This window comes from Varroa jacobsoni, unplaced genomic scaffold (genome assembly GCF_002532875.2).
Source record: "Varroa jacobsoni isolate VJ856 unplaced genomic scaffold, vjacob_1.0 scaffold_326, whole genome shotgun sequence".
In the NCBI taxonomy this organism is placed as follows: Eukaryota; Metazoa; Arthropoda; class Arachnida; order Mesostigmata; family Varroidae; genus Varroa; species Varroa jacobsoni.
This window is the reverse complement of record NW_019213228.1, coordinates 85,995-100,040: the sequence shown is the minus strand read 5'-3', so window position 1 is coordinate 100,040 and position 14,046 is coordinate 85,995. Positions and strand designations below refer to the sequence as shown.

At 38.0% G+C, this 14,046-nt stretch overlaps 2 protein-coding genes and 1 long non-coding RNA gene across 5 annotated transcripts; 1 reads left to right on the top strand and 2 right to left on the bottom strand.

The window, feature by feature from the left end:
• Positions 1-33: 33 nt before the first annotated feature.
• On the bottom strand, positions 34-4,554 carry LOC111259367 (pyruvate dehydrogenase E1 component subunit alpha, mitochondrial). 2 transcript variants are annotated; one of them, XM_022831325.2, is made up of 8 exons: positions 4,305-4,554; positions 2,709-2,814; positions 2,225-2,401; positions 1,966-2,105; positions 1,678-1,855; positions 1,308-1,457; positions 856-1,131; positions 34-512 (listed from the first exon to the last, which is right to left on the bottom strand). In XM_022831325.2, exons 2-8 carry the CDS (start codon positions 2,811-2,813, stop codon positions 354-356), a joined length of 1,185 nt encoding a protein of 394 aa, XP_022687060.1. In that variant the 5' UTR covers position 2,814; positions 4,305-4,554; the 3' UTR covers positions 34-353. The 2 variants fall into 2 exon arrangements, with proteins under 2 accessions (XP_022687060.1, XP_022687059.1); XM_022831324.2 differs by lacking the exon at positions 4,305-4,554 and adding an exon at positions 3,996-4,298.
• A 136-nt stretch (positions 4,555-4,690) lies between these two features.
• On the top strand, positions 4,691-7,737 carry LOC111259368 (stromal cell-derived factor 2). Its single transcript, XM_022831326.2, has 5 exons — positions 4,691-4,917; positions 5,254-5,366; positions 5,629-5,803; positions 6,546-6,675; positions 6,891-7,737. Exons 1-5 carry the CDS (start codon positions 4,860-4,862, stop codon positions 7,081-7,083), a joined length of 669 nt encoding a protein of 222 aa, XP_022687061.1. The 5' UTR covers positions 4,691-4,859; the 3' UTR covers positions 7,084-7,737.
• Positions 7,738-8,712: 975 nt separating this feature from the next.
• Positions 8,713-13,818, bottom strand: LOC147753646 (uncharacterized). Of its 2 annotated transcripts, none has more exons than XR_015310569.1 (6): positions 13,711-13,818; positions 13,314-13,543; positions 12,914-13,150; positions 12,467-12,714; positions 10,453-10,589; positions 8,713-10,168 (listed from the first exon to the last, which is right to left on the bottom strand). It is a non-coding gene; the product is annotated as an uncharacterized LOC147753646 (long non-coding RNA). The 2 variants fall into 2 exon arrangements; XR_015310570.1 differs by having other exon boundaries at positions 10,453-10,575.
• Positions 13,819-14,046: the final 228 nt, after the last annotated feature.

The following is a 14,046-nucleotide window of genomic DNA, read 5'->3' as shown; positions in this document are numbered from 1 at the left end:
CGGAGACACTATGGACTTCAAAACATCAGTATATATTGAGCACCTTAAGGATAATTTATTATTAATATGAACGGCTGTTAATAACAATGAAGGATGTAAGGGGTATCTTTTGGTCGTTCTTACTTAATTACGCAAATCGTATCAAATATAGGTCTTCGAGGGACGTGTAGTCCTCGTCCTGGTATTTATATAACATTTGGTCGTAAAAACAAATTTAGCGCATATAGTAACTGTACAGTTACTAGTATCATCTACAGGTTACCATAATCAAATTGCTGATGCATTTCAGATTTCAAGAGTCGCTGAATTAGCTCATTCCAGAGTAGACCAGCCTGTTGTTCTATGGCTAGTTTTTAGATATTGATGGGCTTAGTAATTGCCTTATGATCGTGGAAATCAAACGGTGTAATACCTCGAATTGTCTTTTCTTGAGGGCTTGCGTATACATCGGCATAGAGTTCCTCGAGGCCAATTTCAGGAGAGCTTTTCGCTAAATCGACAGCTTCATCAATCTGAATCAGGTCAATCAGTATATTAAAGTTTGTTGTTCAGTTATGAAAACGATGTCATTTCTGTATTACTTATTCTCCTAATTTCTAGTCTGATACTCGAAATCATCTATATATCAATTATATATTACATATTTAACTATAAAATACCCGAACTAATAAAAGAATGAAATGATAACTACTTCTACTGCTTATTTTATGATTCCACATTGACGCTACAACAGGTGCCAATTGAACCTGTAGTAAGATTCTGATTCTGTTATGACTAAAGTAACTTCACATAAATCAATAATAATGTTCCGATAACCTTAAATAATCATAATGAAATCATAGGAAAGATACCTACCTCTTTACGAATTTCATGATCAATTTCCTTAAGCTGTTCGGACGTGGCCAATCCACTGGAAATAATCCTATCCTTGAATGAAGTGATCGGATCTCTGCTCTGGCGCACCTCCTGGATTTCTTCACGGGTTCGATAACTGGTACCTGGATCAGACATTGAGTGACCATGATAACGGTATGTTGCGACCTCCATAACAAATGGACCATTACCTTTACGGCATTCGGTTACCACGTACCGCGTCGCTTCCCTGACGGCAAGCACATCCATTCCGTCCACCTGTAAAGAAAGTCATAAGTAGCAAACGTTTAATCAATGGTCGAAGAGTGGAAATCAAAGATTAGTTTAAAAGTCTTTGAAGTCTGAAACCTTTCAACAATAACATCCTAGTAAAAGGTGACACCGCCTGTAGCTTAAATCACAAAGACATAATTGACTAAGCAATTAAGACTAACCCAAATACCCGGAATGTAATCTCCTCGGGTATAGTAATCTGTTGAAGCTGCCGCTCGATCCGCAGAGGTGCCCATTCCGTAACCATTGTTCTCACAGACGAAGATCACTGGTAGCTTCCATAACATAGACATGTTGTATGCCTCAAATACCTGTAATATTAAACAACACAATGGATGTTAATTATATTTAGATGAGGCCTCCTAATAATAATTATGATAACTAATAATTGTTACTACCGTATGACATTTCGGCTATATAAATCCTAAGAAAGAAAAAAACATCATAATGACACTATTATTAGAGAGTGTCTAAGGACCTTTTATGCATGTCAAAAAATAAAAATGTTCAATACATCGGGCAAGTACGTACTTGTCCTTGATTCGCAGCTCCATCACCGTACAGAGCGAGGCAAACATTATCTTTGCCCTGATATTTGTACGCTAAAGCCACACCAGCGCCCAGTGGGACCTGAGCACCGACAATTCCATTCCCTCCGTAAAAATTCGGCGAATACATGTGCATGCTACCGCCTTTACCACGAGCGCACCTAAATAATAAAATGTATGAGATCTAACAATATAACCCAGTTCACGATTGACGAAATAAAACCTTGTAATCATTTTCATGATTAGTGTCATCTCGAATGACACGTATTACCCGATGTTTCTTCCAGTCAACTCTCCCAGTACTCCTTTAAGCGGTACGCCCCGCACGAATGCCCACCCGTGAGCACGATACGCCGTGATTACTCCGTCATCACGTCGGAGAGAAGCTTCCATCCCGACAGCACATGCTTCCTGGAAGCCATAGAGTTTTTCTTCTGTTGAAATAAACACACATGTGTATGGTTTATCAAGTGAAAATATTCAGTCTATTCATGCTATAGTTAAAATGCTTCCGTAGTACTGCGGCTTACCTGGCCAGAGTAGAGATGGCAAAAACCTCGAATAAGTTTGCTTTTATACATCGAGTTGGCAGCTGCTTCCATTCGACGAATGGTCATCATTTGACGATAAAACTTAACAGCGTCCTCTGACGTTACCGTAACAGTCGTTGCGGGCCCATCATCTTCAATTTTATGCAGCTTGAATGGCTAAAATGTCAAACACGAAATAAAAAAGTAGCAATAAATAGACCCTTAGTTGGCGCCTTCTAAAACGATTATTAGGCTCGTATAAATTATGCTTTCGACGATGATCGATTTCTTTATAAAATCAGAGCAGTATTGCGTAAAACCAGCACGATACTGCGTATCTCAGATCTGGTTATATAAGGCAATTTTCAATGTTTCAAATATACACACCTACTTTTTAGCAAAACAGTACTGCTATGAGCCTATTGGCGATTATATACATAGAGTTTTTGCACGAAATACCTACGAAAAGAACCGAGTACAATACCTTAACTTGGAAGGAGGCTTCCGACGCATATCTCTGCTGGACGATTATTGCAGATGCGTTTCTCTTTAAAGTCGCAAGCAGACGGTGCTGAAGGGTCGAATGCATACTGAAACATTAAATGTCAGCGATTAATGCTATGAATAGATGGACAGATGTAATTATAGACACTCGAATTTGTTAGTATTCCTTTTCAAAAATCTTTATGCTCGTTAAAGCACTCTCATACAAATTTGTTTCCTCGGAGTAATTCCAACGGGCCGCCTCCTATTGCCGCCACAGTTATAACTGACTGTTCACTTTTTTCAAGCAGAAAGTCGATAGTCTCTTATGTTTGGCGCAACGCTAAATATAGCTGTTTGTTTTCTTTGTCACACATGATTTGCTGTAATAACAGGTCTGACAGACTTTCTTGGTTAAGGAGTACTGCTTTTATGTCACTATCTAGCACATGTTTCCTTCTCGTGTACCTATGCCAGCTCATTTTATATGAAACGATGAAAAAGTAAAATAGAAAATATCAGTAATTTTATCTATCGCACTTTCATTTCATTTCATTATTATTATGTATAAAAGAGCGTTTGTACCCCAAATATTTTTAGCCATATTTAAACTTGGAAAAGATGCAATAAACTCTTTAACGTAAGCTTGTAAAACGTGAAATTAACGTAAACTTCCTTTTTTGTGCACTGTTTGTAGCCAAGAAAGAAACTGACCAATGAACGCAGCCACTGATGGCAACAACGATGTTTCTCAGCCCTGTCTATGTATCATATATATTAACAAAATACAGAAAAACGTTATCACGCCAATACATTTAATCGTCAAAATGAATCACCACAATAGACAGCGTTTACTTAATGACTGATGAAAAAAACACGATGAACATTTGCAAGGGTATAATAGATTCCAATATAATGACTGTAGTATTACTAACTTTCCTATTTAGTGATTAACCGTAACTATGAATATTTGTTTAACCATATGTGGATTTTTGACTTCTTTCGATCTGAAATACGTTTTGCACTCAGATATTACACACACTTTAGTCGTTCGATTACTTCTATTTTGAAACAGCACTAACATTAACACCATAGTCAAATTCAAAGTTTAAGGGCAACTAGCAGCATACCTTGAATGGATAAACAACTGAAGTTAAGTTATGACAAACCTTAAAAATGCGTGAAATTAAAAACATAGTAGCGTTAAGGCTCTTGTTGTACAACCGCTGCAAAGTTGAACTAACTGAAACAAACTTATTATGTAATAGTGTCTTATCTACCAACGTACATAATTTAATTAGGAGTTGAATGCTTCTGCTCAAAAGGATACCGATTGAACAATTGGCCGACAACCGGTAGAACTATTAGAGGACTCCTGGAGGTCGAGACAAGTAACCAGTACTATCTCGATTGATAAACAGCGCATCCACGCGAAATCAGCGAAGGTCTACAATCGTTATCACTAAGTGCATATATATATCTTGGTGCTTTTGCAGTTAATCGTTGCAGTTAATATCACTCATGTACCGCAAAGCTAAACACTGTATGGAAAAACCAGAAATTACTTTTGGTCAATCTCTCAAGGTTTCGAACGCACCTTACGGATAACAACCGCCGGTAGCGGAACGATTGAGGAACCAGCAAGGTCAGCAGCTGATCTCGACAGTCCTACGTACCATGCTCGTAATCACGAATGATAGCTGGAAATTCACTGTTTTGGTCTAAAAATGACCTCTATTCAGATACAGGCTTTTTCAGACACCCTGCCTAAAGTTGAAGTATTTGTTAGGTAGAAAAAAATTATTTTAAATTGCTCAACACACATATCGCTTCCATGGTTCAGCTTCGCTCAAAGCTTCTATGCTTAGAATGCTGCCCTCTTTTTATCGCCGAATCATGTACGGTAGTCCATTGTACTGTTTCCGAGGTAGTTGTCGTTGCTCTCCCATGGTCAGCTCTTAGAGTCTTGCCTCTCTCCCTCTTGCTGCAGATGGCTCAGATTTTAGCAGCACTCTAAGTTTACGTGTACCATACCTACTCTGTTTGCTGCTGTTGACGAGCCGGCTGATCACGGTGGTAAATCGAATAGTGGAACAAAAAATATAGGCGGTTCTCAAAGTCAAGTTTCTTGGGCTGTTGCAGGCGTGTTAGAATGTTATTGGCAGTCACAATAAGCGTGCTCGCATCTGTGCTCATTACACTAGTTAAAGGTAAGAAGAAAGAACGTCAGTTATTTACAGACGACATATTAGCTCATTTATATTACAGGCGGTGCTGCTTGATCGATCATTATAGTAGAGTCATTGGTTTACTTCCCATAAAAAAGAACGTTATTGTCGGACGCAAGGGGGCATCAACAACGGTGGACGCGTATAGTGTCTTTAGTTCTTTATTCGCTCGTCCGCAGTGGGCGCGGATGTCTAGCAGGGACACAAAGTTGCACCATTAACACTTGTGACAATATCGACCTCATACGTAATATCGGATGTTGTTGTTAAATTAATTTAAGTCTAAGATAAATTATTCTGATTTATGAAATTGAACAGGAAGAGAGCACGACTATGTGACATGTACGTCGATGATGAAGTTAGAAAACCAGAACTATATGGTGAGATTGCATTCACACGACGTGAAGTACGGCACTGGCAGTGGCCAGCAGGTGAGGCCCTCATAAAAATACTTTATCTAAATTTAGAATACAGAACGTACAGACTTACCATGCTAGACGATGCGAAAATCCAAAACATGGCAATACCAGAAATTTAGTAAGCAATATATTTCGATTCCGTTAGTATGTTGGAGCTTTGCTGTGAATTCTACTGGAACATTATTTCTGTACGAAAGAAATGCGAAAAATTGATTAACTATAAGGGATGTGTCAGTCAGTTTTAAATGCATGTATTCTATAATACTGATTTTAGTCAGTGACAGCCACACAAGAAAAAGATGACCATAACTCGTACTGGGTCGTAAAAGGCACCAAAGCAAAACCATGCGGCCGCGGGGATCCCATTGAATGTAATCAACTCGTTCGTATGGAGCACCTCGCCACAAAAAAAAATCTTCACTCTCATCATTTCACTTCACCACTTTCGGGTATGATTGGATTATTTTTTTGATTGCATTTGAGTAATATCCTGCGTTCAGTGCATAACAATTCTGAATATTAATGTAGTTGCACATCGAAAATTTAAGATCTATTTTTAATTTTATTCCATACCGAATTTATTTTAGGAAAACATTTTCTATTATCAACTGAGTATTTACTGTGTTATTTCAAATTCTCGTATATTAGATGGACGTTCTTTGTATAATCTATAACATATTTCTAGTGGTTGCGTATTGAATGGAAGCTCAACATTTTTTTTCCATGGCGGTCTATGTGCGACTATCTTCGGCCTATGACAGGTGGATCAATTCCTATTACTATGAGTTTGCTTAAGCTTCATACCTATGTAATTCTTTGAGTTGACTTCAACGCTCCTAAAATGTATGGCACATCGTTGGTCGGCACGTGTTGTTTCTGTAAAATGGTCCGCTGTTGACGACAGAGCCGAAATTTACAGAATTTAGTATAAGATCCCTATAATCTTATATCTGTATCTATTATCTGTAAAGTTCTGCCGTGCCTGTAAAAAAAAGGACTCCAACGACCGTAATAGCAATAAAATGGCGACCTGTGTTATTAAAAGTAATATATGGGGGCCTCAGGTAAAATATAGGAACCGTGTCTCAGGTATTGGAGGAGAGGAATTGAGAAACAAGTCTATTGCACAGGAATTTACGTCTCAGAAAAAAAATCTAAGCGGTTTAATCTTTTTGCACCACTGTCTTCTAGGTAATCAAGAAATATCGGCGTTCGGTAAGAACGGAGAGGGAGATTCGGGTGACCACTGGAAGGTAATCTGCTCGAACACGTTCTGGGAAAGAGATCAAGCCGTACGCCTTAAACACGTCGATACCGAAACGTGAGTATTATAATACCACAATTAAATTTCGTTGTTTTACTTTTGGCACCGTTAACAAAATGCCATTTCGAGTAATTGTAATGTAATTAAAAGAATACTTTTAATTCGGAATCGCTGGGTATCGACCTCTGTTGCTAATTGTTTATCTTATTGCAGTCTCAAATATCGTTTGTGAATTCTCTAATCAACCGTTCGATCGTTCTTTTTAATGGCAGGTGGTTGTCTCTATCTGGACAGTCGTTTGGTCGTCCGATTTCCGGTCAGATGGAAGTCATTGGCGCAACTTATGCTGACTCGTCTTCGTACTGGAAAGCTCAGGAAGGAGTTTTCGTGAGACTAGCTGACATCGGTATGGGCAGTTTTGTTCGAGACGATTTGGGACGAAAGATCGAACACAACGAACTCTAGATCCAGTAAAATCACTAATTGCTCACGCTGATGACAAACTCCACAAATTAATCCTTTGGAAGAAATCAAGTTTGATAATTGTTTTCACCCAGATACACATGTTGGCCTGCTGTAACTGTTCAGTATAATAGAATTACGTTACTATAACAGAGTGCACGTGCGAGCTTTCTCATTGTGCTCTGCCGGCATCATAATATATGAGAGCGCGCAGGGCAAACTTTTGGTAAAGTTTTATACGACCTATTGCCGAAATGTTTTAGTGAAAACTGTGGAATAGCTTTCGTTTAAACAAATAAATTTAACTATGAAGACGCGCTTATTATATCAGCGGTGTCTGCCTTCGGTTTTAAATTCAGCGGTGTCACACAGGAATGATAAGCACCATACGTGGTCTATTGCCACCGAAGGATATGCTAATCAATGTAATTTCATTTCGTCACCTGTGAGAGACGATTGGCACTAGAGAAATTTTGCTTTATCCTACGAACGCTAAAACTAGTAGATCTTTCTAGATCAACGGTGCAGTTAGCAATGTAAACAATTTTACTTCATTATCCCGTCGCACATTGTGTCTCTTGTCAATATTCGTGCACGGGTTTCAATACGTCTGTAAATAACCATGCTACTAAATAAATATATAGTTATATTATAGAATATACGTTTTTCTTCCTGAGATCGAAAAGATGTTTGTACAGGCAGCATAAATGTGGTTTAAGTTTAACTTATGGACTCAACAGAGCCGACAACCTTATATTTTTACATGATGCGCAAGTCTGTTCTCATAGACTACAGAATTTCACAAAATTCAGCGTTCATGAAACTGTCTAAATACGTCAGAATACGCTTCGTGTATTGCCAGGACTGCGTATTCTGCGAGGTAAGCGTCGCTTAATGGCATATGAAGACGGAGTGTGTATGGCTTAGTGGCTTTTGCACTAAATACATAAAAGCTCACAGAGATAATGAAGTACAGTCAATGATACTTTCCAGTGCCACGCTAAAAAAAGAGTAGTCTCATTTATCTAAAAACTATCAGAGAGGTCGAACCAGTCGCATAATACCGTGATTACAAAGTAATTGAGTTTTAGCAACTGAAAAAACTAACAGAGTTGCCTAAGATCTAAGACTACAGTGGAACGAAGGCACGAAATATATTTTTCGACATACTAATTGAATCTAACACAAACCACAGTCTACCCATTTAACTGTTACAGCTAGTTTGAAGTCATTTTATCGTGGCCATAGGGACGAGAGTAGACACCCGTGGACCAGTATTTACCTATGTTGTTCATCACACGTGCTTTGCTCGACAATGCTAGGATCAATGGTCCATTATTTTAGATGACTTTTTTTTTCTCTACATAAGTGCCATGCAGTATGTTACATCGACATAGAGAGCATGAAGAGAGATAAATAATGTTACATTTCTAGTAAGATGATGAATAAGGCGAGCATTTTCATTATTTCCATATACATTTTCTCTAGTGTAGTTTTCTATTACTATTATATTTTTTATTTTTATTATTTCTCTATATCCTAAAATACGAACAACTCTTCCTAGTATATTTATTTGGTCAAGAGACCAGAAATAACGAGAAAATTTTGTGCTTATAATAAATTTGTGAAATGTAGCTGATACAGCAGCACACTGCAGCGGTGCGCGATACTGTATGTGTTTTATTTCGCTATAGTGTACGCAATTGTTCATTTTAGGACAAGTTAACACGTAATTACTATCGATACAACTCTGAATGTTTACTACAGGAGACACAAAAGTAAACGAATTGTCTAGTGGTAGCTGGCCATCGTGGATTTGTTCTTTACCTAACCTAAGGAGCCCGTTTTAATTTCGCAATAACTATGATGATCAAAGATGCACAGCGGTTCTTCATATTCAGAGTGGGACTTACGAAAACGTGTCAGCTGTTTACTTGTTTAAATTTGTAGCATAAGTTAAGCTAGGTATCGATGAATGTTTTTATGTAAGATTGAAATCTCAGTAGCGTCCGGTAATGCGGCTGGACGCGCAGTTATAAAAAAAATGGAGCTCAAATATTAACAAGCGAAGTAGTTTATAATGTAGAACGCCGCCAAAGGTTATACCTGGCTAATATGACGTCCGTCTAATGAATTACAAAATTTCTATATATTTATTCGTGTCATGATGATCCCGCTCAATAAACTCAGTCTCATGAGATCATCGATGCTGTCTTTCATCAATCGCCAAGTTGGGGCGAAGTGTTTTCGAGTCATTCAATCACCTTCGTCTGGAGCTCTGCATAATTTAAAGTCTTGTACCCTTTCATGACCGTCATGATAGCCTGCTGCATTGTATTCACCCAAAAAAATGCCAGAAAACGTCAGTATACCGTTCTTCTAAAGAAAAGTAGTGTAATAAAAATCATTTATAGCGAACACATTCACTTCGGCCGGATGGTTCGGTCGAATAAATCGAAACGTTAGCACAATTTCATCAGTAGCAACATAAAATGATGAGCTACAAATGCCGCATTAGGTACAATTTAAGCAAATCTTCGGACGCCATGTGAATATTCGTTGACTACAGCAAATAGCTAGGCCTAATCACTAATGCAACAGCTTGCAACACCATCGATCGCTGCCATAACAGTAACAGTGGGATAATCTATCCGACTGTCGTTAACTACATGACTTTGAAGAAGGCACCGCCATCATCTCCAAACGACTGCAACCAAGTCACTCGAGTTCGACTTTCATCTATGCAAAAAGCGATCGGCAAGGAGGATCCCACCAAGTATCGTGGCCCAGAGTAAGTAAATATATTTAAGCGTAGAGCAGTGTTAAAAGGTTTCAGCTGTTATAAAAATGTCACGACTATTGATAAAGGCTTTGAATCTTCCAACAATTCCTTGAAACAAATGGGACGATATAAAAGTTATTCAACAAAAGCCGTCGTGATCATCTATACCTGCTTTTCCACCTACATTAGTTCGATTTACTTGAAGATAAGCAATGTCTTTACTACTCTCCTCTACGATCTTCTCGCCATATGTACGTCCCGAGCATCAGGCTAATGGTTTCACGATCCAGCCGATTATCAGCGCGCCTGAAAAGCGATTATATGTGATGATAATAACGATAATAATAATGCGTGCTTCATCTCAATGTTTGTAGGTCTACCGCATCTGTTGCTCTTGCATATAGCGCACTAGTACCGCTAAGCGTCCTCATGAGGAAGTCCAAGACCTCGTAATAATTAAATGAGTGGCTCTAAAACTAGATTCTCTAAGTTAGTTAAAAAGTTACTTTACATCTGTAATGTTACACCCTTTATGTAGTTAACCGCGTATCGTAACAAGATAAAGATGTTTGCCTTATCCATATACTGACATGATACAGAAGTCATAATTAACGAGTTCATTTGCTTAGTGAAAACTTCCGGGCAGGTGAGTAGAGTGTAAAGCGTCCGTCGAAGCTCGTCCTTTAGCACATCTATCGGAACGGAATCTTCTCCTGTAAGTTTTACACTCAGCAATGACAAGTACACAATCTTACACTTATAATGTAACAACGGAATTTAATGAATGACATAACTTGTGCGTGCCCAGCACATCGACTCCTATGTAGCTCATATAATATAGTTCGTTTAGTATTTGATACATAGATCTTTGTAATGCCCCTTTTTACGATTAGTATGTGAGCAATTAAATATACGAGGGCTACTATGCTTATCTTTTTTACGCATCACATATATATATATATATATGTATATGTGTAGAACTTAGTTGTGGGCGTTGGTTCCACGCGAAAAGTACAGCCACTTGAACTGTTGTAAGTTCGAGGTCATATGTTCCGCTGTGGGTTTTAAAGGAAAGCATTCCATCAGACATATGGTACTGCCAGTAAAGGTTATTTGCGTGCGCGCCTTCATAAAAGTCTTACAGCTGTGTAGATGTTACACGATTAAAAAGACTAATTCGGGATGGGCCCTTGGGTAGTTGAAGTAAGAAGAGACTGGGATTACGTCCAAAACACATAGTCAACAGGTTAATTCCATTCATTAATATGTCACGCTAGTGAATTGAGTTTATTTGAAACATGGCTTTTCGCTATGATCGCTCGCCATTTTTGGGAAGCGTTTATCATTCGGTCACATGTCAACAATTTCATTAAAAGGAACCAATACCAATCAAAGCATTCCAAATGTTTTAGATTTATATAGGTTGCACGTGTTTTAAGGTTGCACGTGTATTTTAAATAAACTATGACAAATATTTGAGTACGTCGTATATTATTAAAGCAATGCGTACAAATAAAGATGAACGTGAAAAAAGTAGACCCAATATGCAGGACACCGTCGGCAACTTCGGTGATTTTAGGTGGAAGCGTAAAAGACTAATATCGTTAAAGGGTGATATATTAAATAGTTTTAAAGCTCACTAAAAGCATGGTACACATCTTTTTTTAAATTTACATTTTTTTTTTAAATTTGCACTAGTGAAGGCATTGTTTCCGCGTGTGTCACCTTTCACAGAAGAATACGTGTTACTCATTGAGGTTATCCAAAACTAAAAGCTTGTTGTAAAAAGCAGCAATTTCTGCAAACAATAGCGTAACTGCGTCAAATCACGCCAAATCATTTCCGTAAATTACGTAAAAAACGTTAATTAAGAATAACGGAGTATTCTGGCAGATTGAACTCATCTCCGAAATGAAAATGCAACTGCATCGAGATAAAGTGAGATGATAGTTCGGAGAGACGTACTTTGTAATAAAAACATGCAGAAAAAACACAAATGGAAAGTGCAGTTTCACTTATTGATTACAACTCCTACTTGGAATCGTTGATAACTTCCAAAAAGGCCTGATCTTGCACGGTGATAAAATGCACATCCGTTCCAGTCACGGCATGCAGCTATGTTAATCCAATACTCGGAAACATTTCAATAGAGTAATAATGAAATCAACATAATGCTGGGAGTTTCCTGGGAATGTACTTCTTAAGTTGTTTCAACATGGGTTCAAGAGCTTTTCCAGCTGCTTTCAGACTTATCTGTATGTCAAGAGGATCATTGCACGTAATATTTTAACGGCCTTTTTTCAATGACGACTAATAGCAATGATAAAGGCATCAAAAACCACGCAACGAAAACGAAACGGTTAGGAAATTAATTCGTAGTATTATTATGTAAAGCAAATTTGCATAGTAAGTTGCCGTAAATTATCCTTATTATTAAATGATATCCCTGAAATGGTGCTCGTACAAAATGATGCGTTACACAAAGCTGTTCGAATATTTTACGTCGCTTTTTGTGGCCAAGTTTGGGTGCACATTGTTGTATAAGAAGCACGGGGAAATTGATCAAAAACTCCGTATTTAGTTTCTTTTGGATCGTTTACTTACCTGTACATTCAGTGTGGTATGTATGGTAGATATGTGTCTTGACGAGCTCGTCCGAAAGCCAGACATGTAGGTTATTCCTTGACTTGGGGGAATCGTCGAGATACCTGTGACTTCGTGCATCTTCTTCAGACCACTTTTTGTCGGCATGCTTCTATTACTCTATGCTGTTCGAGATATGTAGAAACCTGCTTTCCATATATATCGGGAAGGTCCTTGAGATATGCTTCTTCGAGATTTGTAAGATATGCCTGCGATAAATTGGCACCGTAACAGCATATTATCTAAAAATGTTGTCTAACTAGGTTTTACCGTCGTATCATATCGGTTTGGAACTAATAAAAGCTAATAAGAATTAACTAGAATAGTTTGTTCGATGAACGCATAGTTGGATCTAAATAAAATCAGCGCATTTTCTCTATAGGTAAGTTTAGTATAAGCTTAACCTACGAACTGAGCAGGACTAATTCCTTCTGGCTTTGTCGTCTCGTTAATAAGCGCCTTAAAATTCTCCTGGGTATTTTTGATCGGTTTGACTTGTCGATCTTCCTTCCCTCTCACGACTGATGATTGTCAACGTTACCATTCTGAGCCGTCGAGTTATCTCGTTAAAAACAATTTTCTCTCATACAAGGATGACGAGCCCACGAATTATGCTCTTCTCATCGTAGCTATCCGATTGCCTCTCTATAAACGAATAAGAGGAAGAGAATTTCTCTAAAAATTATAAAGACTACTAAGAATAGCACCCGCCTGTTGCTTTGGGGTCGTTTTATGATAAAGGCATGATTTTTACAGAATAATGATAGTTGATACGTCATACGAAAAAACAGAGGTGTTTCGTAAATACCTGGCAAAATAGGATCCTTTCCAGTAGCTTTCTGCATCAGACAGATTCGGTTAGCTAATGCATAATAGATGTTATGGAATGAAAATTGTGGTTGACAAGTTATCTTATAGGCCTTGCTGTACTCGTTTTGCAAAACTTCACTCATTCTGCTTTTGATGAGCCGCTGGAGTTTGCCACCGCCGTTGTCAGATTGTTTTGGCAAACAATGACGCAGAATAAACAGCAAAGAGCTGCAAATTAACATAGCAATTTTACCTTGGCATATGATAGATTGCCAATTGAAATATTCTAACTTCACATGGCTACAAATTCGTCTTGACTCTAATGAACACTGAGCAAATTGCTCAGGCTGGTAAATTCCTAATTAAAGTAAATAAAGTAAGTGCGTTATACTAACTTTTTGATCACCTATGAAGATCCTGTTTAAGCACAGAAGTGAAGATTTCATCGCACCCTTTATCCACATGAACACGTCGTGAAGAGTTCTACTCAGTTGTAGAATGTGCCGCTTCTGTTATCAGTAGTAAGTGTAAGCATAACAACTCAGCACTTTACAGCTTTTTTCAAGGTCTAACTAACAGCAGCTCGCTAACAAATTTGGATTATCTATTATTTGTAGTAAAATTTTTGATTTTTTTCGAGATTGTCCGCCCATCATTTTATTTATTCGTAGTTGATTATATTAATGGATTCAAGTGGTAGTAGATTTTGATCCATTGCAATCAGGTGCTAT